The sequence below is a fragment of the Psammomys obesus genome, unplaced genomic scaffold, assembly GCF_907164565.1.
Source record: "Psammomys obesus unplaced genomic scaffold, mPsaObe1.curated_primary_1811, whole genome shotgun sequence".
NCBI classification, from domain to species: Eukaryota; Metazoa; Chordata; class Mammalia; order Rodentia; family Muridae; genus Psammomys; species Psammomys obesus.
This window is the reverse complement of record NW_026592510.1, coordinates 16147669-16171982: the sequence shown is the minus strand read 5'-3', so window position 1 is coordinate 16171982 and position 24314 is coordinate 16147669. Positions and strand designations below refer to the sequence as shown.

General features: G+C 39.5%; 1 protein-coding gene across 1 annotated transcript in view; it reads right to left on the bottom strand.

Annotated features, from left to right (window-relative positions):
- Positions 1–2622: 2622 nt before the first annotated feature.
- Tmc1 (transmembrane channel like 1) overlaps positions 2623–24314 on the bottom strand; it is a 175569-nt gene continuing 153877 nt past the window's right edge. The window contains exons 16-21 of the mRNA XM_055614177.1: positions 20934–21001; positions 17971–18210; positions 14075–14200; positions 10508–10586; positions 10286–10337; positions 2623–4245 (exon numbers count right to left, since the gene is read on the bottom strand). Coding sequence (XP_055470152.1) covers positions 4226–4245; positions 10286–10337; positions 10508–10586; positions 14075–14200; positions 17971–18210; positions 20934–21001 — 585 coding nt within the window. The 3' untranslated portion in view covers positions 2623–4225. The remainder of the gene's footprint in view (positions 4246–10285; positions 10338–10507; positions 10587–14074; positions 14201–17970; positions 18211–20933; positions 21002–24314) is intronic.

Genomic DNA, 24314 nt, shown 5'->3' with positions numbered 1-24314 from the left:
AGTAAATGTAATAGGCCTCTGTGTTATTTATCTAGGAATTAGAAGAGGTGATTACAAAAGGTCTACCAAATTATACCTTATCATTTATTTCATTGCCTGAGTCTAGAGATGAAACAGGAGGTGTCTCTACTGTGACACAGTCCAATGGAGGGATACTTCTGGTGGCTCTGAGCTGTTGTGCCAACAGAGATGAACATCTCTCATAGATTCAGCCAGTACCGTGTTCCATTGAGATCAGTTGTGAGTCCCAAGGCTCCTTTTGCAGTAGGCTCATTTCTACCTTCTGATGGTCTATCCCATTCAGTAGCCATTTATCCAGACTGAATTCTACTGCTAATATACTTTCTAAGTCTAAGGTCAGTGACTTGAGCACCTTGTTCTTTAGCTAGGTCTTTTCAATTATTCTCCATAATACTTGACAAAATGAAACTAGAGAAAATGTATCTTACTCTTATGCGGTTTGATCAGCTTTAACACATAAATGATTTCTGAAAACTTGTATTGAATCCATGTCCATGATTGACTTCTATTATTAAATTTAAGCAAGATTCATATGGAAAAGGAACACTGATCCCCAGAAGAAAGGAATATGGCTCTTAGGATTTTAACACTCTTGGACTTTACCCTGTTGACTGTGATTAATGGGGCAGGCCCTGCTCATGATGGGTGGTGCCAACTTGGGATGGTGGTCCTGGATGTCATAAGAAAGCAGACTGAGGAAGCCTCAAGTAACAAGCAAATAAACAGCACCCCTCACCCCTCCATGGCCTCCGCATTGGCTCCTGCTTCTGGTTCTCTGCCTTGACTTTCTTTAATGATGAACTGAGTTGTATAAACATAAGTGAAATAAACCATTTCCTCCCCAGGTTGATTTCAGTCATGGTGTTTCATCACATCAATGAAACCCTAACTAAGAGAGAGAGAGAGAAAACAGTTTAGTTAAATTCATGCAATAGATGTTACTCTTGCCTTTTGTGGTATTTAACATGAGCATTCCTATGTCGGCAAATATTTAATAGATTAATATATCATTTAAATATTGGGCCAGAGTGATGGTTCAGCTAATGAAGGTGCCTGCTGCTAAATCTAACAATCTGAGTTCCATCCCTGGGACCCACATGATGGGAAGAGAGCACCAACTTCTGGTAGTTGTCCTCTGACCTCCATACCTAAGCTGCGGTGTGCACATGCCCTCACACAAACAAAACGTGGCCTGGTTAGCAAAGATGGATAACACTTGACTTCAAGCAGTACTTGAGAGTTGGTTGTATAACCTTGATGCCACCACTTCATCTAAACATAAAACTCGTTAAAATTTAGAGTGTTCCTAAAAGGACTGCTTTATGTAGCCGCAAATAAAACAGCATCATGAGAAAACCTCATTGACCTCAAAATAAGCACTATAAAATAGCAAACATTTTAAGTAACAAGACTTAAGCAGCCTTGAGATGTGAATATATTGATGTTCACAAGCACAGTGAGTGCTTCTGCACAGAACTGTTCTAACAGGGTGCAAACTCAAAAATAGCACGTGGTACTAAAATCTAAACCTACAACGCTGAAATAGTAAAACTGAGTAAGCTACACTGTTACAGAGCACTTTACACATATATAGTCATTAGCATATTCTGAAATCCTTTCTATGGCATTGGATATATTAAGAGAAGAAGCAAAGTGAAACTAAGTAGGACTTGCGATCCGAGCTTTTTTAAAAGTTATGGCTAACTCTCAAAGTCTTCCAAAGCCTTACCTACAGACATTCACGGAGAGCTAAGAACACTCGCCAAAAACATTCTCAATCCTCTCATGTTTGAATCCTGCTGAATTACTCTTTTGGTATGTTTCTGGCCCTAGGTCTTGTGGGGATCTTTTAGAATAAGAAAACAGTTCAGCTGAAATTTCTGTTAATGTAAATTCCTGGATATAGCTTAAATTATATTCCCCTGGAAGCAAAAGAAATTATTCAAAGAGTGTGTTGAAGTACAGTTAAGTCCTTCAAGCATGGTAAACCTCTCCAGTTCATTAAAGTTATTTTGAGTATATTTATCACAGATTTTTTTTATTCCTCTCAGAAAGAAGAAAATTTACAGTTTAGATTTTTGTTTCCTTGCCTTAGAATATAGAAATAACCTCTTGCTGTCAGATCATAGCAGTGAAAAGCTGTTCAAAACTGCTTTGGCTCCAGCATTCACTGCTCCAGACCCTTGTCTGTGGAGCCAATCATTCAGACATGCTTTCAGTAGCTCTCTGGAGACTGAAAGATTACAGTTTCTAAAAATGCTTAACTTAACCAGGAGCGTGTATGTAAGTGCTTTAAAAAACTCGAAGTTGATTTTTAATACGTAGAAAGACTGAAACTTGGCAAGTGAAGTGGGAGTATTTTTAAGATCAAAATACTTTCTAAAAGTATGCCTGACTTTAGGAGAACAACACTGTTAGAAATATGCTGTCTTCTCTTTCATCCTTGAGCAGTAGATCTAGAGCAAGGGCGGCATTCACTTCTGAATTTGGTGACACAATAAACCAATTCTCTGTATTGCCACACAGTGCAAGAACCACCCTTGTAGAAATCAGAACTGTCTTTATTTATTCATCTGCATTACAGTCTAATGATAACAAAAGCCTGGAAGCAGTTAATCCATTTCTTATATCACAGAACATTTTTCATGCATCTAATACAAGTTTTTGTTTCATAATGCAACTGCAATAAGTCAAATTGATTCAATTTAATTAAGAAACATTTATGCAGTCCCCAACTGTGCATAGCACTGCATGAGAGATATAAAAGAGTGAGAAGACATGATCCATGCTCCTACAAAGCTACTGTCTAGACAGGAAAGATTATCCATGCATGTAAGAAACAGTCAATAACAACCATGAAAGAATCACAGAAAATCTACAGATGCTATGCTGAGGATACAGATATAACGTGTTAAGAAATCCCATTAGGAGAGTGACATGGCTGGGAATATACACCAATATGAACAAGGTAATTGGAGGAAGTGAGTCAAGAATTGGCAAGAGAACAGTATGATTATTCTATGGCCAAGAAAAGATTAAAGAGAATTCAAAGGGCAACAAAACTAAACAAGATAACTGCAGGGAAGGAAGGTTGGCTTAGCTCTGGAAAGGGATGCTGTGAGTTAGAAGATTCTACTGAGGTCACATCACAAGACAAGGAGGGCACTGAGTGCTACCATTCAGTGAACTCAAACTTCAGATAAACATAACGCTAAACACACGGCTATAAATTAAGGCTTTAGCTAAAGGCTGGTTTTCCTAATGTCAACAACAACAAAGTAAAGAACAAACACAGACAACAACAATCTAAGTTCAGGCAAAATGATCATTGGAAGCTAAATGGGGAGATTCTGACTGGACATCAGTCAGTTATGCTGCCTTCTTTCATTAAACTTATGAAGGTCTAGTTTGTCTGAGAGGCACATGCCTCCCCATGGTGACAAGCTATCAGTAAGTCAGCACTGCAAGGAATAAATGTCAAATTACATGTGACATTTCTCCCAAAAAGCCTCTTTCTCTTCATACTGAGTCCTGCAAATACAAAGGTGTTGATATATGTAAGAGTTGGGCTCATGGGTAGAAAGACAAAAAAGTGAGGAAGGGAGAATATTATATTTTAAAAGTGAGCCAATTCTTTTGACATTCATATTATGTAAATATGACATTTATACAGGTAAGAAAGAAGTCAACCTACCAACCTGATTGAATTAATAAGAAAAACATTACACACAGAGAGGCAATGAATGATCTCAATGAATACTTCCTGCAGATACTTCCAAAGTTAGAAGGGCAAAAGATGCTATAATATCTCTACTCCTGATTTAAGAAAATAAAACCAGTGTGTTAAACAAAAAGTCCATATGAGGGAATGTTGAGCTTTGAAACCATATACTACCAATTATACCCAGTAATTTGTATTACTACAACACACATTTAAACTACCTTTGTTTGAGAACATGTCTAGTAAGTAAGAGAGAAAGCATCAGAACTTAGAGAAATACAGAATCCAGTGAGAATCTTCTTGTTTAAGGAGGGCTGAAGACCCCTAGATAGATGTTCCTAACGGTGACCTTGATGACCCATCAGTGGTAGAACATGGAGCAACAGTTCCCCAGTTCATGGTTCATGGTCCTTCCCACAACTCAGTTCATTCAAAGATAGAAGTGAAGAGTTCTTCTCAGAAACCCCAGGATATCTGATACAGTTACTGGCCACCAGCAGCAGCTGTTTAAAACAAGAAAAAGAGAGATGAAGAAAAGACAAATGAAAAGTTAGCTTTCAGTGCACATAATGGTTCTAAAAAAAGATTCAAAATCTATTATCTTCCCAGTTTGTTTCACTTTGCAATATTATTTGTAATTTTATAGTCAAAATATCTCTGTCATTTTACAAAGTCCTCACAAGTTTTAGAGGAAAGAGAAATAAAAGTTATGCTTATTTAGTACATAATTACTTCTTATGCAATAAATATAGAAACCTATCTTTTTTAGATAAAAGAGGTTTTTTTATCATTAGGTACTCAGTAAATATTTTCTCAGTAACTGTAAACATTATGGGAACCAGATAATTATTATGTAATACATTATACCACTATTTTAGGCAATAAAGAAAATAGTAAATCTTAGCTAGAATTTGTGTCATAGGACTCAAGGCTTTCCACACACAATTTCAAACACTAAATGGTAACATTAAATTCCATAGAAGAGAACCCTATCTCTTGCTAAAACTAGGCAATGCTTATCAATCTCCTAAGGCAGACTGAGTCCCAGTAGGTAACTACTCTCCAATTGTGATTGTATGGATTAAGCAGAATCATTATAGAGAAAAGTAAACTCACGCCCTCTTGGCATAGAAAACAATATTTTCCTAAACTGTGAAATGCACTGGATTGAACAAACAGAACCTTTAGGAAGGAGTATGAATGCCTGCCATGAAGGAGAGATCAGAAATACCAGTGATTTGGGGGACAGAAAAGGCAGCAGGTAAACAAGAAACTTGTCAGCTTGACCAAACAGAAATCCTAAACCAGTGGAGGAAAAACAAATGAGAATGAGGAATTTACACAGGAGGAAAAAAAAAAAAAAAACCTCCAAAGAATGAAGAACCAAAATAAAGGTGAGGTTGCAGCTATCTAAGAGTCAGAAGAAGGTTGAGAAGGAATGTGGTGCTACATGGCAGCAATCGCAGGACATTAGACACAGAGGCCAGGGGATCATGACGTCAAGACCCAAGAACAGTCTGGAGAAACATAGGAAGTCTGAACCCAGTCTGAGCTACATAATGAGATCTTATCTTAGAAAACAAACAAAACAAAACAAAAAGCAATCAGAGCCCTGGATCAATTTCTCTCCTTAGCACCAGTGGGTAACTTCCTGTACTGGCAGAAGATTTATGAACTTTTTTTTTTCCTGGAAAAGGTATTAAAAAAAATTGTTCAGTATCTAGAAAACCACAGGAAGTACCACAGGGAAGGCAAGAAGCTTACATGAATGATGAATAAACTGGGACCCATTTCCTCATCCCCACCATTTTGTTAGGCAAACCTGTTCTCCAGAGTGAAGTTTGGTGGTGACTTTTCTAATGTGCCTGGGAAGAAAACCTTAAAGATATTGACATGGGTGTTGGTGAAGGTCTTCTCCACACCCCATACATATACTCAGAATATACAACCTTGCTTTGTATCTTGGATGCCAAGAGCCACAGGCAAGCTGAGGAAAGTTTGTAATTGTAACAAATGTGGAAGAAAGGCAAAGCAGCTCAGAGAAAAGAGACTATGAAAATAAAGGAAATTCAAAAAGAGGAATTAATATCTTCACAAAGAAAAGACAAGACACTGTTGCCTTCAAGAAGAATGGGGTGCCATTTAGACACTAAGATGGTTTGGCAAAAGTCAAATTATGATGGCTGAAGAGACAGCAACAAACGAAAATTTGAAAATTCAATCTAAGGGAAACAGTAATTGCTAAAGCAAAACCACAGAGTATAATAAATAAAATAAGAATTTAAAGAATTGGTCCAAGATGGCAAATATTAGGGAGCCCACAAGTAGAAAAATGAGTGGAAGAAGTCACTAACAAGTAATTCCAGAAATTCCATGCAGTTAAAGAGCCTGAGCTTCTAGAGCAGCAGGGCCTACTGATGAGAATGCAAACAACAGAGATGGAATATGGTAGAGAATTAGCAGAAATGTGGATACTGGATTGGTAAAATATAGAAAAATATTAATCTTGAAAAAAATTAGTTTGTTCAATAATCACATCCCAATTCAAATAAGTACCACCCCGCACCTTCCGCCCTTTCCTTAAACTTCGAGGCCCTCCTCAGTGCATTCCCTACACACTGGGGAACTTGAACAAGACGTTACCTCCTGGGATGAGCCCTCACTGGCTACAGCCACTCGCTATATTCTTGCCTAGACCCAGTGACTTGTTCAGAGAGAAAAAAAAAAAAAATGACCCACAGTGTGCTCACTCTGAAATGAGAAGACCCCACCGAATTTCAAGAAAAGAATGTCCGTTATTGTTTCCATGAAACTATTCAAATTGACAGCTCTGTTCTCTTGGGAGTTACAGACCGTGGGCAAGGACTTGGGGAGTGGATCCAGTCCTACCACGGTACAAGTCAGCTGCTGTGGAAGCAATCTGTCCTTGATTGATTCACATGGAACTGAGCTCCGTTCTGAGCGCATTCTGTCGGCAGGATTTAAAGTGAAAAATGGGGCTGATGATTCAAGCACGGGATTCCCAGCTACTTAGAAGGCTGAAGCAGAGGAGTAGCAATTTCAAGGCCACCTGGGCTACACAGTGAGATTAAGACACCAATTTGGGGGCTGAAGAGATGGCTCAGAGGTTAAGAGTACTGGCATCCAGACATCAGGAGTTCAATTACCAGAAACCACAAGGTGGCTCATAACTATCTAGAATGAGATCTGGTACCCTCTACTGGCATGCAGGCAGAACACTATAAATGTAATAAATAAAATAAATCTTTTTTTTTTTGAGGTTTCATTTTTTTTAATTTTATTTTTTTCTTATCAGTTACATTTTATTAACTCTGTATCCCAGCCCTGTCGGCTCCCTCATTCCCTCCCAATCCCACCCTCCCTCCCTCATCTCCACCGTGCTCCTTTCCAAGTCCACTGATAGGTGGGGACCTCCTCCCCATTCATCCAATCCTGTTTTATCAGGTATCTTCAGGACTGGCTGCAAAGCCCTCCTCTGTGGCCTAACAGGACTGCTCCTCCCTTGGGGGGTGGGGAGGTCAAAGAGCCAGTCATTGAGTTCCTGTTAGAAACAGTCCTTGTTCCCCTCACTATGGGAAAGCAATTGGTTACTGAGCTACCACAGGCTACATCTGAGCAGAGGTTCTAGGTTATATCCATACATGGTCCTTGGTTGAATGACAGTCTCTGAGAAGACCCTGTGCCCAGATATATTTGGTCCTTGTGGAGCTCCTATCCTTTCCCCATCATACTAACTCCCCTTCTTTCATATGATTCCCTGTACTCTGCCGAAGGTTTGGTCATGAGTCTTTGTATCTGCTTTGAAAACACTGCTAGTTAGAGTCTTTCAGATGCGCTCAGTAGACTCCTGTTATACGTTCAATGCACATCCCATCTGTCTTTCTAAATGAGGATTGATCATCTTACCCCATATGTCCGCTCTCTTGATAATCTTTTTTAGGTGTATAGATTTCATTATGTTTGTCATATCTTATAGGTCTATATAAGTGAGTATATACCGTGTTTGTCTTTCTCCTTCTGGGATATTTCACTCAGAATGATCTTACTATAAATGTAATAAATAAAATAAATCTTAAAAGGAAAAAAAAGACACCACCTTGACCACCACTTTGTGACCTTATCTCAAATTTTCATAAAAGATAAAAACAAAACACAAGTTTCTTTAAGGAAGGATGCATAGAATTTCAGCTCAGACAACCATTCTGGAAATCTATCTGGCGCTTTCTAAGACAATTAGGAATAGCGCTTCCTCAAGACCCAGCTATACCACTGCTAGGTATATACCCAAACTTTGCTCAAGTACACAAAAGGGATATTTGCTCAACCATGTTTATAGCAGCATTATTTGTAATAGCCAGAACCTGGAAACAACCCAGATGTCCATCAATGGAGGAATGTGTACAGAAATTGTGGTATTTTTACACAATGGAATACTACTCAGCAATCAAAAAGGAGGAAATAATGAAATTTGCAGGCAAATGGTGGGATCTAGAAAAGATCATCCTGAGTGAAATATCCCAGAAGGAGAAAGACAAACACGGTATATACTCACTTATATAGACCTATAAGATATGATAAACATAATGAAATCTATACACCTAAAAAAGATAATCAAGAGAGCGGACATGGGGTAAGATTATCAATCCTCGTTTAGAAAGACAGATGGGATGCACATTAAACATTGACAGGAGTCTACTGAGCGCATTTGAAAAACTCTAACTAGCAATGTTTTCAAAGCAAAGACTCATGACCAAACCTTTGGCAGAGTACAGGGAATCATAAGAAAGAAGGGGAGTTAGTCTGATGAGGAAAGGATAGGAGCTCCACAAGGACCAAATATATCTGGGCACAGGGTCTTTTCTGAGACTGACATGCAACCAAGGACCATGTATGAATGTAACCTAGAACCTCTGCTCAGATGTAGCCTGTGGTAGCTCAGTAACCAATTGGTTTCCCATAGTGAGGGGAACAAGGACTCTTTCTAACAGGAACTCAATGACTGGCTCTTTGGCCTCCCCACCCCCCAAGGGAGGAGCAGTCCTGTTAGGCCACGGAGGAGGGCTTTGCAGCCAGTCCTGAAGATACCTGATAAGATAGGATCAGATGAATGGGGAGGAGGTCCCCCCTATTAGTGGACTTGGCAAGGGGCACAGTGGGGATGAGGGAGGGAGGGAGGGACTGGGAGGGAATGAGGGATCGGGACATGGCTGGGATACAGAGTTAATAAAATGTAACTGATAAGAAAAAAATAAAATTCAAAATAAATAAATAAATAGATAAATAAATAAATACTTCACATAAACTTTCAAAAAAAAATTTCAGCTCAGTTACAGAGCTTTCTAAACACATACAAGGCCTAATAATATTAACCTCTAGTTTGGGAAAACAGCAAAAAAAGTTCTGAAGCCATAGAGGGCCTTGTTTATGTGGTTTAATAAATGTCTGTTTCTAAAGTGAAATCGATTTGAATTTGATATTTTCAAAATTATTTACATGAAGTTTAAGTTCTACTACTAGAAAAAAAATTCAAAATTAAGAATAAAGTTATAAATAAAGTTAGGAAAGTTGGAAAAGGTTTTTGTTAAAGTTGTTTGGTATCCTTTTTGTCTTGGTAGTGGTGGATCAAGAGTCAACATTAGTTTTTGCCAATATAGGTATTCTTTATTTGAATAGTTTTGCTGCCATTTCTGAAGGGGGTTAGATCTAGCTCCACCACTATAGATACACAAATCCTAGTTGTAATTTATTAAGTAGTGACAGTGAATAAAAAGACTATATGCCCAGTACATTTGCAATTTATGTTTCTGAATATTTACTGCACACAGCTGGTTGTATCTGTAGATGCAGACACTCAGCTGTTGAAGGGCCACCTATATTTTAAACATTGAAGAGATTTTAATGCTAACACACCTATTTGTTTGATTCTGGCCAAGGCCAGAAGATTGCAAGGTCAAGGAAAACCTTGGCTACAGACTGAATACAACACCAGCCAAGGAATCACAGTGACAGCCCATGCCAAAATGAACAAATAAGAAGAGGGCTAAGGATACAGCTTTGTCATGCAGTGCTAGGTCGACCCTGGGTTCAGTCCTCAGTGGTGAGAAAATTATAAAGGTAGAATGGTAATGGGATAGAAAACACTTCTGACAGCCAAGCTGGTAGTTTGGAAGAGGATTCCTTTAGTATTCTCTCAATTTTATGATGGACAGAACCAGTCAAAATGAGCCCTGATACATTTGCTATTGGTATATGACCATTTTCTGTCAGCTTTTATGATCACCTTTTTATCTGTAATCCTAAGTTTACAATATTGCAATTTTCCATCCTTTTTATATCCTCCCATGGAAGCGAAACCAACACCTCAGACAGATGCTTGGTAAGATCTGAGACACTGGATGGTGAGAATCGTAGGGTGATCTGCTGAGGGCAATGATGCCCTGGAAATCAAAAGCCTTATGTGGAGAAAGCAAGAGTATATACTATTAGGAACATAAAACATCCAAACAAAAACACATCTCCTACCTGCTCGAGCCGCTGCCATTTTCTTGTTTCGCATTTTGTTTTCCAAAGCTTGCTACACAGTAAAAAGGAAAAAAGAGTACATTCAGATTTCTTCTACTTGACATAGGTAAACATGTTATAAAACACACAGAGACAGAAGTTAGAAAGAGAGAAGATAGATAGATAGATAGATAGATAGATAGATAGATAGATAGATAGATACTTAAATCAGTTATACTGTACCAGTTTCATCTTCTTTTTCAGATCCAGATTAGCTGCTTTCTGGCCCTTGGCAGTAGCATTGAGATAATAGATGGTCAAACTAAATTTAAAAATAAAATAGGATAAAATGAAATTTATGGCATTTCTCAGTCTCCCATGGTCCTCTCTAAGATTGTATTAACCAATGATAGCATGAAAATAGACCCAAGGTACTTTCTACTCAAAAGGTGATATTCTGCAGGTAAGAACTGAGGTCCAAAGAAGTAGAGATGTGTACCTAGAACCCAGATCTGGGGATGCTCAGTTACTTAAGAGAGAGGCTAGGCAGGATTATTTCACGCTCAAAGACTAGGCTAGATTGCAAGTTCAAGGCTAGGTTGGGAAACCTAGTTACACCTTGCGGGTATGGTGACAGGCCAGTTGTCTAACATGAGTAAAGCCAGGCGTTCGATGCCCAAAATTGAACTAAAATGAAATAAAATGTAGTTAAAATTACGCAATGGCTAGGATGAAGCCAGAAAGTTGGTCCAAAGGTTTTTAACAATCCACCTAGTACGACATCCGCCATTACATAAGACTCATATTAGTGTTTTATGATCAGTTTAAATTCTGATTACAGCTACCTTCTGAAGAATGGCAACGATGAAAACGGTAGGTCTACTAAAATTTAGGCAATATGTTGAATGTTTATACCTTGTATTTTTTTTGTTTGGCCGTTAGCCTCTGCAACTAAGAATACTATCCTCAAGGGCATAACTTCATCAACACGATTTTTTTCCCCATAGAATTCTTTTGCATTTTTCCCTCCCTCAGAAAGAAACAGTTTCACCGAGGAATAATTTTGGGATTTTAAATGCTATTTACATTTCTAGAAAAAGCAAATTCCAGCCCAACAATTCTAACAAAATAAATAACCTTATCTTCTCGAAGGGAAAGATGATCCAGGAAAAGAACTGTAGTAAAAAGGAAAGATGGCTGATGCTGGCCTCACCGCAAATATCTGGAGATTGAGCACATTTTCTCTGCCCACCCACATGCCACACAATACCCTTTATGAGCCATCTGGTGCTAGCAGCATAATTATTGACACGGTTTAGTTGGGTTTATTTCTTATGCGGTTAGCTAGAGTTTGCCTGAAATTACATACATGAAAACATCTGGGGCAGCAGCTGGCATGAGTGTGTGTGTGTGTGTGTGTGTGTGTGTGTGTGTGTGTGTGTGTATGATGAATTCTCTTGGAAATATTTCTGGATATTGGTGAAGGTAAATCTCCTCTTGACAGACCATTTTCCCTTCTGTGATTCCCTGTGCGTCTTAAATGAATGTGCCCCACATACACTTCCTGGCCTTGCATAGACTGACAGCCCCTGCAGAAAACTAACCTAAATGCTATGTGAATGCTGAAAACCATCGAACCGGACTTAATATAATCTACTGGGAAATTCAAAATGCTTATAACATTCTCTAATTAATGGTAATAAAAATCCAATCCAATTGAAGGAGCCTCTTAAAGGAGAACACAAGACCATGGGGCCTGGGGGGAAAATATCAGTAATAAAGTGCAATTTGGATTTTAAGTCAGCAACTTAAAGTAAAATTTAACCCCCTCAAGTACATCCCTTCCATGCTGCTGCCTTTTCTCTGTTTTGAGGACTGTGAAACTACAGCTCACACACCAGATTCAGCACCTCAGACTCCTTTCTTTAGCTCTTGAACCAAGAATGATTTTCACATCTTTAGATGTTTAAATATATATCATAGCCAATTTTATCCCTTGGGCTATACTGTATACTTTCGGATCTTTGCAAGTGTGCCCTGTGCCTGCCAGATATGCCAGTTTTGGGCCATTGGGATTTAAGTGTCCCAAGATAGCTAGATGAGGCTCAACACCTGTGAGGTGTTGCAGTATCAACAGTTTTTTTTTTTTAACACCTTTGGACCATTCCTAACAAGTGACTTTCAGTCCTTCTCATAGGCACATTGATTCCAAACGTCATCGGTCTACATGAGCAGAAAAAAGAGGAGAAAGGAGGGGAAAAGTGGAGTCCTTGTTCCACTGATCAATCACTTACTTCACTTGGAAGCAGATAATCCATATGCTAATAACAACGTGACTAATACAGCTACTTCTTAAGTTTAGTGTGGTAAAATTTAGTGATTGTTGGGTGCCCAAAACAACAGCATAAATTCCTGAGGTACAATGATGCATCTTTAGAGTGACATTCCAATAATACTGCCCCTTTGTTTAAAAATAAGCCTCACAATTAATTACAAATAGAGCAGCAAAAGCTGCCCTTTGTGGAGTGTCTGTCTATGTTAGACAAGATCGCATCTACACTACTAAAGAGAGCTGGGAGCCAAAGGAAACAGGATCCTTATTAACATGCTCTCAGAAGCCACACTCTAAAGAAATTTCAGAAAAGAAAATCAATTTAGGGGCCACCTGGTGAATGATGCTTCTACCATATGTGATCCAGAGACCGAGTCTCAGATTCTTAATAAAGTTCTATGATATGCAACAGTAATCTTTGTGACTGTTTAAATAGTCCTGAGTTATTATGCTCCTCTCTGGAAAATGTGGGAGTGTAAAGGTGTGGACAATGGCCTCACTATAAAGGGTCTGCCTATGTTCCACTTTGCCATGTTAGTATGTGTCTCCCTTAGGAATGAGCATTAGTCCTACAAGATGGTTTGTTAATGTACAAAAATTAAGATGGGCCTTATTCTTACCATTTGTGTGACCATGACCCTAACAGTGGCTGTGAGGAATGGCCAGAATACCTGAGTTAGATTCTAGCTTATTTATTTCAAGCTCATTGGAGCTTCAGCCCTAACTTTGGCTCCCTTCACCCTGAAGCAAGTCCAATCCTCCACATTAACACTGTGGCTACAGCTTCCCTGGAAGTGGCTTCAGGTTTGTTGCCTTTGACCCAGAGCAGTAGTGGTTTCAGACCTTCTCCCTAGGAGAGGCTAGCAAGTGAAGTGGAGAATAAGTCCAAAGCCAGTGGAAGGAACATGGGAACAAAATCCTTCTTCTAAATTTCCTTTTGTAAATCACTCTGATCTTGCAGGGATGGATAGGGGAACTGGGGGATTCTCTGCACTTCTGATTCTGTTCCTGTGAATGCACAGTTATTGAAAGTCCTCTAAGGGGGGAAAAAAGGATGGAGCAATGTTTCTTAGGCCCTTAACCCTAAAATATAGCCTAGAGGGTTCCCAAGGGGAATATTAACACACAAGCTCATCATTTCTTTATTCACAGCCATCTACTTGATGGAACAAAGAGGTGGGGGCCATGCTGCGAGGGGAAGCTCAACATGCTGATTGGATTTAGCATTTAGCATTTATGTTTCCCTTGCTTTAGCTGTTTACTGATAATTATTTTGGTTACTTGGAAACAAATCTTATAATCCTAGGGAGGCAGAGACAGATGCAGATGGCTGTGAATCGCATCCAGCAGGAACAGAAGATGGCTTGCGGAGTTTCGCGCCCACCCGCCATGTAGTCAGCAATGAATTTGGTTCGGTTTCAGCACAACACTTAGGGGAGGAAGAGGGACTTAAATGGAGGCCGAGAACAAACACATACGCCATCACCAGGACGACAGCAATGACAAGACCGGGGTTAGAAAGCTGTCTCAGGATCTTCGCCATCCAGCTCGGGAAATCGTGTTCCAGGGTCTCACCAATCACTTCAAACATCCTGTTTTTACCACTGGTGGTGGCAGCGGAGGTGGGGGTTGAATATAAAACGAAGGTAAAAATAAGGGTACCGTAAGAAAACAGAATATTTCTCCAACCCTGCGTAGCTTTTTGTGTTAAGAATCTGATATTCAGCTGCCCACGTAATACTCGAGCATGTCTTGTTAACACAGAAGTGTGATATAAGCAGGCTCATCCCAATGCACAGACAAAGCACTTAGGAAAATCACTCATAGCTTCGGAAGACATTTTTTTTTAATGTTGTACTTCTAAAGTTTGATTGAATGGTATTTGTATGTGTGGCAAATCAATCTTTCCTGAGCCAGCTACTCTGGGAGGAAGCTCCCTCTGAACTCAGTATGGAGTACACACAGTTTTAATTGGCTCTGGAAATGATCACAAGAAAGAGACTGATGGAATAAAACCTACAAATAATCCACCATCTTATTCTACACCGTGGCTTCTACTCAGAACTCCTTTACCGGAACTCTAAAGAGGCAGCCATGCTCCTCATGGAGGGGACTCTCCTGTGTAGGTCTCTGCTGCTGGACAGCTCCCAGGGAAAACCAGCTGAGAGTTTAGGCTATATACTCAATGGGTGGCTCTTTGACCTCCCCACCCCCCAAGGGAGGAGCAGTCCTGTTAGGCCACAGAAAGAGGACTTTGCAGCCAGTCCTGAAGATACCTGATAAAAGACGGTCAGATGAATGGGGAGGAGGTCCTCCCCAATCCCTGGACTTGGAAAGGGGCAGGGAGAAGCTGAGGGAGGGAGGGTGGGATTGGGAGGGAATGAGGGAGTGGGATACAGCTGGGATACAGAGTTAATAAAGTGTAACTAATAAGAAAGAAAAAAAGGAGAAAATCAGCTCCTATGAACTAGAAAACTGAGTGCAGAATATTTTGATTCACTATAGTGTCTAGAATTGATGAACTATTCATGTTGCCAAGTTACTCAAGTTACTTTGAATATGCATATTGATCCTACTGTAAAACATTGTAATTCACAGCAAAGAAGACATGTTTTTGGTTTAAAAACTGGTGTATTGTTTTATGTTTACTTTTGTTTTTTTAAGCTTTTGATATTTAAACAAAATAGATAATGCCCCACAATTCCCAAATCACTTGGAGTTTTTCTCTAACTTCAAATTGGACAAATACTGTCTTTCAACAGACAGAGTGTGACTCCAAGTAATTATCAGACTATGGAATAGAGTATCTTCCTCTCAAAGGACAGACGAGCGCCCGCAGACACACAAAGTCTAACCTTATGTGACTAATCATGGCAGTCACTGTGCTCACTGTTAAAGCCACGTGTAAGCGTGGCTTTACGGTGTGACCTCAGATGGATGAGCTCTGCATGGAACCAAAAACATGAACAAATGCCAAAATGCTAGGTGTTACTGTTTTTAGGTCCTTGGAAGTAGGAGCAGTATCTACTCATTAAATGTTTTTAGAATTTTTATGATATGTAGAATGTTTTACAGTAAGAAAAATACGTAATGATATAAGAAGGTCAGAAAAAACAAGAGCTGTAAACAATTCAGATTATTGGTATAGATATAAGGGGGGGATGGATATGAGAGTGGAGGAAACATGACTAAACAATTAGAAATATTTTCTTCATACTGTTATCAAAGAAATAATTTTTATATTACCCAGCAGAGTTAAAAGAAATCTGCTTAATAACTGTCTTAACAATGTTCTAGAAAACTTTTCAGTCTGTGCTGGGAAAGCTCATTAAATTGCTTTGCTCTATAGCTGAGTAGGCTGTACCCATCTTAGCTGAAAAATGCACCAGTAACTTGAGAGCAGCCAGACAGTACTAGTGTCCTCAAATTCAAATCTGGAGACAAAATTCTAGCTTCACATTAAGCTCCTTCTAATTCTCTGTTGCTGGTTTGTGGCCCAACCAGGAACTAAATGTGGTCTCTGAACCTCCCCTCAGCAGGAGGGCAACACCTCAGACCCCAGTTCCTAAGGGTGAGAAACCAGAGGAGCAGGAGCAGTGTTTCCTGGTCCTGTTCTAGAACACATTCTAGCCTTTCTGACCCTTGGAGAGAAAAGCAGAAGTCAAGCATTGGTTTGTTCCAGAAGAAGATGCTGGCAGAAAAAAACAAAAAACCATTAGCATCAGCATTCCTCTTTCTGATGCTCTACTACAACCATGCAGAATTCCCTGATCTCAAAAAAAGAGTACGCATACAGTCATTGTTCCTTAACGTGCCAATCAAAAACTGATGGCAAAAGTCACACATCATGCCGTTCTTGCAATCCTTGGGTTCCCAGTAAAAAGCAGTGTAAGTTGGTATTGCTGAGGAATCCAGGAAGCCAGAGGGAATGCAACTTAAGAAGCTAAAATTGTACAGTCATTGAATGCTTATTCTCTCTGTTAATTCAAGTCTGAATCCAGCTGAGTAACTACACAGCTTGGCATTTACGGTTTCCTCACTTTGCTGGAAGAGAACAAAGCTTCTTTCCTGTGTTTTACTCTGGAGGAGGAGGTGCAACTTCGTAATAACCGGTAAAAGGCATCGTTGACGTGCATTTTAAATACAAAAACACAGGGCTAACTTTCAGTCGGTGGAAAACTTTCCAAGGACTTGTGGTTTTTAATTTAGCAGCTGCAAGACTGCAATTTCCTATTTAGTCTCCAGGTGTCACTGTCTGCATTATTTATTTCAGCCTACTTGCCAACAGACGTGAGCCTATGTGTATCTGCACATGCACACGCAAATGTACACGCAAACACAAAGAAAGAAAAAGAGAGAGAGATGAGCAAGGCTTATCGACACCAGCTTCCTGAGTCTGATAGACACCAGCTGGTTCTGACATAGTCTCTGATTTAGCATCAATTCCTTTCTTTTCCAGTAAAACAATAACAAAGGCAAATATTGTTGTAAAAATGTGCCCCTTTTTATACTTAGCCTAGGGCAACAAACCTTCTGACTTTAGTTAAATCTCTGGAGCGTGACAGTACAAAGGGAAAATTCTATCTGACAGAGCACAGGGTCTGACGTTCACAAGGCTTTCTGCCTTTACGTTCTCTTTCACATCAAATGCATGCTGGCCAGTAACAAGTGAAGACAACTGGGTGACTCATGGTAGGTTCCTGAGTAACTTTTAGGGAATTAAAACTTGCCCTCAAGATCCCAGAGACTCTGCTTTTTGACGTGTGTTGTGGAGAACTATAGAGAAGCAGGCTGTAACTTGAGTCAAAGTGCTTTCCTCAGTCATGATGACTGGCTGGAGTGACACATGGGTGGAATACAGGTGTGGAACTAAGGATCATACTGATTTCCAATTCGTGGAGCCCTTTTGGATCACAATGTATACAGGTCTCTTTCAACATCATTATTTAATAATGATCCCGCCTCTTATTTAGTGGGTGGGAAGTCTACTTTGTCAAGGTGCACATGAAATCTGAGAACAGCTAACTGATGTGTGGCTGCGAAGATGTTCTACTATCAGGAAGACACTCGTGTCTAGACTAATATAATTGAGCCTTGTTCTTGGCTATCGCCAATGTGAGAACAGCGAGGCTCGGCAGCTGTATTTTATTCTTACAGAGTCCAGAGCATCATAAATATTGTGTGTTTATGATTCTCAACTGAGACAATAGATGGAAGCTGTCTGAGATGCCCCATGTCACATGATGACATGACTACCGAAGACTGTCTACCAGTGACAAGTGTCATCCTTAAAAAGCCTATACAGTAAGTGACCATTCCCATTTCAGCCCCTACGTGAAGACTGTGCCCAAGTCAAATCTGAAATACAAGAGACCTGAAGGGTCCACAGTCAAAAGATGGTGGGAGGGAGACAATCATGTAGAGCACGGGCATGGTGGACAGGAAGAGGATGAGCAGCAGCATGCCGAGGTAGAAGTTGCTGGATCTGGAAGCTTTGAAGACTCTGGCCTCGGGGACGTTGCAGCACATCACAGCCCAGCCCTGGAAATACATGGACGTGTGGAGTCGGAGAACGTTGATGCCTGGGAGGCTAGGAGCAAAGAAGGAGCCCATCCTGAGGAGGAAATGCGAACACTGCTCAGTTCCCCATCTTCACTCCATAACCAAGCAGCACAGCACCCGCTGATTTCATGCTGATTTTCTTACCAAAGCCAAGAAACCATGTTGCCAAATACAGCCATAAGACTGTCTACAAATAGTCCTGCCGAGGCCACTCCCATCTTCTAAGCATGTTTTGCTACTTCACATAAATCGTCATAAACTAAATCTTCTCATTAGCAAATGCAAACACCATGAATAAACAAATGTTACAATTCTCTTGCTTCCTTTTCTGCTCTTAAACTCAATTTCTTCCAATACTCCTGTCACTGAGTAACATATTTTGAAATAGAGGTTTTCAAATAATAGCCCTTTAAGAGCTCTTGTTCTGTTCAATAAATTGTACATTTGAGTTAGTCACTTTTCCATAGATAAGTTTTGCTTAGGAACAGAGAGAAAAAAAAAGCAATGTATTCTAACAGTATTTCATCTTTGTAGTATGATGCTTTAAAGCTGATGAAAAAGCTATTAGTGTCTAACATCTGTAGTCATTGATAGCCAGTTAAATTTAGTTCTCATTAATCTAGAAAACAGCGTTTTATACATCTGAATTTTAAAAAATACTGTAAAGAATTATTTTGAACTGAAATGTGTTAAATGATACCATTTTTTTCTTGATGTCTTAGATGGTCATTTCAGAAAAAAATAATTTCAGTTTTGTTTAATAGGAAATTTGATTTGTTCAGTAATCTGAGTTTCAATCTACCAATTAAAAAAGAAAAAAGAATTTTGTGCTTATTTATTAAATAAAGCTGAGCACTACCATACCACACCCCCACGTCCACCCCAACCTACTGGAAGTCAGGCAAAGAATATCTATGCGAAGTACTGACCTGATAGTAAATAGTAGAATACTAATTAGTTTGCCCCTGGGACCCAGGAGTGTGTTTTTCTAGGGTATGCTTACATAACGTAAGTCACTTCCTGGGTCGTGAGGACCTGGATGGTTCTGTTTCATTTCTACACAGCCCAGTTGACTCTCAGACAAAATATTGTATATAATTCAAAGCCTAGAATTTCCTGAAAAGAAATGCCCTTGTGCCTACAGTCCTAATCAAATTCACCAGAAGTGAACCTGACCAGTGTAGAAGAATAAGCACAAAGTGACAAGGTAGAGGTTTCAAGCATGCAGTCACTGTCCATTCAGAAACTATGATAAAAAATATTTTTTCTCAGTATTGTAACATGAACAATAGCAGACTAGTCACAAAATTACAAGCAAAATCAATCAGGATAGCAATTACAATGGCTTTTCTGACAATAAAAGTGATTTCTAGGCCCATCTGTTGGTTAGTTCTGAAAGAGCACAATTGATATTTAGCATAAGCCTGTACCATGGTATAACCAGTCCAGAGGCAATGATGCCATTGTATGGAGACCGCAGGTAGGAGGAACATATTTTGTATCACTCTAGTAGCTGGACTGCCCACTTTCTGCCACTTTTTATCCCTGCAGGTAAAAGATCCTATGGGAACCCATAGGAGCTGCTTCCTCCCTCACTTGGGCCTGTGAGCAGTCACTGGTAGACCCCTTTGCCATCCTCCGAACATGAATAACAAAGGGTGTGTTCCGCTTCTGAGGAACTAAGGGAGGGGGCAAGAATTACATTGTTAACTATGCCTGGCCTGACTACCAAGAAAATGAACCTTCTGTATCATTTGTACTGGTTCATCTAGGGAGGCAGAAATTTGGCAGGCTCCATTGGCAGAATGACGGAGGCCTGGAAGCGACCCTTGCGTTACTAAAGTAAAAATGGTTTTTGTATTTTCAGAGGGCTCAAGGCTCTGTCAGCATACACTAGGTCTAGCAATTTGATTCGAGTATTTGAATGATATATGATGTTTATTTTTGGAGCAAGAAGAAAATAAGTACTAACTAAAAGTGTGCTGGCACCTGTGGTCATGCAGTATTGTAGCTGGTCGCACAAAATACTACCTTCAGCGCATGTCCCTAGGAAGAAAATACAGCTTTACTCTAACTGCCTGTGAGCTGGGGTGCTCATCAGAGAGTGACAGATCTTAACACATCACCCCCAGATGAATTGCATGCTGTGATTCCATTTTTAAAAAACTCAAAACTGGTTCTCACTCTATCAATTTATTATAACCTGTCAGAATTTGTAGTGAAAATATCTTCACTTAATAAAAGATATGACAATCTTTTCATATCAAAATAAAAATTCCCTTGAGCACACAGCCCTCTTCAACACATTACAAAATGAAGATCTTATTTTTAACTTGAACTTCCTAAAATATGTGTTGTAACTATAAGCTGTTGGGTTTGGTAAGTTTGTTTTTTAAGTTATCAAATATGCTTTTAGTGTGTTTAGTAGAAAATGCTACCAGTTTTTCCAAAAGCCGTATACAACAACATGGCTTATTCCTTATAGAGAGTGATGCAATGGGTTGCTTATAAGTTATGCTTTCATGTTACATCCTGGTGTGACAGGATGTGAAAAGAGAATCTTCAAATCAGTCCAGCAGAAAGAGCATAAAGTCCCAACTTTTACTGAAGGAGAGCTCTACCGAACAGGCAGAAGATTAAAAATATGGGAAAAAAAAATTAAGCTAGCCACACCACCTATCTGTACATAGGGGAAAATTCACAGAATGGGATATTTTACAATAATGACCTTGGAGACTTTTTCATATGTGTTTAAACATCCAACAGCTGACATACCAGATCATGCCTTGGTTGAAGATCAGAGCCAGGACATTGCCGCTGATGTCAAATTCTGTGTATGAAGGCTAGAGAAAATACACACATCATGTTAGCATCTCAAACTGAAAGCTCAGCAAGAAACCCCACATCAGCATGCCAAGGCCCACTGCTTCCCTTCAGCAACAGTAGCAGAATAATGGATAGAATACATAAAGTAAAAAGAATGTAACCCTTTTCAACATACAAAGACTCCTTTTAAAAGCCAGTCATAGGGCTGGCAAAATGGCTTAATGGGTAAAGGCGCTTGCTGCCAAGCAACTTGCATTCGATTCTGTGCTTTCTTTATCCTGGTAAGTCTGCTTGTAGGAATTTGTCTCAACGATGTTATCTGAAAAGCTGCTAAGTTTTAATGAGGAAGGAGGAAATCATTTAAGTTGCCAATATTAGGTACATACAATGTACTTGTACCATGATATATTGTTGCTGATAACTTTGACCAACATCAGTGAAAAATGTGCTTTAATGTTAAAGAAACCCTATATGGAGCTATATATACACTGAATAAAAGGCCACTTAAGTCATCAGCAAGTGGGAGTGACACAGAATTGTGTATATTTAAGTCAGTTTAGAATAAAGCAAATATAGAAGGAGAAATATAACAAAATGTAGGAAATACCAAACTGAATGTACAGTCAATATGTCATAAATAATCCTGTCCAGCTCAGAGCAGCTGCTCCAAGCTGCTCCTGTTAGAGGGTCCACCAATAGGATTTCAGTAGGCATTGTCCCAGAGCAACCCATCCAAAAGCTTCCCGGTAACATTAGCCTTCCTAGTAGGAAAGCTTTTAAAGTGATGGACTTCCTGCTAGCTAGCATGGTCAATAAAATCGGTCCCTACTTTATGTGAGCTATAGAGGTCAGGATGAGCTGACAAACTGAGCATAGGAATTGAGAGCGCCAAGAAGACTATTCAAGAGAGAAATGAACAGTGGCAGGTTCCTAGCAGCACTCCAGACCCTACTCTCTTCAGCTCTAATAATAACTGCATCCCTCAACACACACATACATATACACTATACACATGCCCACATACATATACACATATTAGCACACACACATACATACACATATAACATGCATACACATATGCATATAAACATACATACACATGAACACATACATAAACCTACCACATTGAACCAAGAGTATCTCTTTATATGTATATAAAGAGATATATAGATGAATATATATATTATATATATATATTATATATATATATATATATATACACATACATACCTAAAAACTTAAGGGGCAAGATGGAAATGAAAGGGAGGAAGGAGAGAATAACCAAAATGTATTGTATACACAATGTAGTACATTACAATACCATATACATTACAATACCGAATGTATTGTATACACATCTGAAGTCTTCAAAGAACTAACTTAATGTGGGGGGAGGTACATGTAAGAAGATAGACTAGCTCTCTGATTTGAATGCCCAACAAGGCTATCTTTTTTGGGGGGGGGCTCTTCTCAAAAGTCTAATGAATTCAAACCTCATATCACCTTTCCCCTAAAACACTATTTTCTTTCACAACTTAAACACGTAGACAATCTACCTTGATATAGATCCAGCGCATACACAGCCAACGTGATAAAATATGAATGATAAACTTTAAGCTATAATGATAATCTGAGACATAATGAACAATAGCCCCATGTGTTCAATAAGGACAAAGTTGTTTGTTTTTTCACAAAACAACCAAATTTTATTTAGCCTAACAGTTTCTCTGATACAAAGCAAAATACCGAATTAAAACCTAGGACATGTAAACATGTACCCCTCCCCCCTAAAAAAAAAAACTCCTATAACCTAAGAGAGAAAAGGACAAAGTTCCCTTCAACAGAGAAAAGTATCTCTGCTTCTGGAAGATGGTTCCACACCCCACTCCACATCTTCTTCCTCTTGTAACCACCTGGGCCTTCGAGATAGCACCTTTTCCTCAGCCTGCCCCTGAGCCTTGGTTTTCATTTTTCATGCTCTTTAACATGGGTGCATTTTTCAACATGTCAGGCAAAATCAGACTGTGCCGCTTGGCCACCTCTGTATGTGACTGTGATGTTGGGCACCACTAACTGCAGGCTCCTCTTCTAACATTTGATAAATGGTAGAAGGCGAAGGCAAGAAGCAAGGGAATGGCAGGCCAACCTTGATAATTTCAATATAAACTCATTCAAGACAGTACACTATAGGATACATGTAAAGTATTTAGCCTGCATATATATATATATATATATATATATATATATATATATATATATATATATATATATATATTTAGGAAGCATAATGTCCACAGAATACAAAAGGGGTTAGCCTGAAGCTTATTCTCTAAAATCAACAACAAAAGATGTTCACCTCAAAAGCTGGTGCGACCAGAAATCTAACTTACCAGATACACACAAAATCCTAGCTTTATACCCTTGTCCCAGCCTAAAATGGATACAGTGGTGCATGCCTATACGCTGAGTATTTGGGAGGTGGAGGCAGGAAGATCAGAATATTCAATATTATCCTCAGCTACACAGCAAGTCAGACACTGGCTTTGGATATATAAGATCCTGTAAAGATAAATGAAAATGAAAAGGAAGCAAGAAAGGAGGGAGGGAGGGAAGGAAGGAAGGAGAGAGGGGGAGAGACAGAAAGGAAAAGGGAGGGAAGGAAAGAAGAAGGGAGGAAAGGAAGGACAGAGGAAGGAAGAGAGGGAGAGCAGAACGAGGAAAAGAGGAAGTACAGAGCAAGAGACAAGAGAGAGGGAGGGAGGAGGAAAGCAAAAATTGTTACCTGTTGGACAATATGAGCTCCAGACCTCTCCATGGGGCTTTGTCCTACGCTATTTCTGATCTTTGCTTACTTTTTGCCGAGAGCCTGTGTGATCCCAGAACACACCTGAAAAATTCTCAGTTGGGTGGTCTGTGCCATCCGTGGCTTGGAACAGCTTCTCACTGTCATTTCAAGAACTGACCCTACAACAGTGGTCTTGTTTGGTATCGGGATTCAGCCCAGTATGGGACAGGTAACAAATTCAAGCCTTTGGGTTCTTATTCTTTTATTCTCCACAAAGTCATTTTGAATGAGATGTTTCACACCTGACTAGTTGACTAGAAAAGCACAGAGAAGGACTTGGAGCAATGGCTCAGTGATCAAGAGCACTTGCTGCAAAGGACCTCAGTTCAGTTCCCAGCACCTGCATGGGAAGGCTCATGAGTACCTGTAACTGTGGTTCACAGAGACCCAGCACCTTCTTCTGGCTTCTGCTGGTACTGCCCACATGTGGTATATATATATGTATGTATGTATGTATGTATGTATGTATGTATGTATGTATGTAT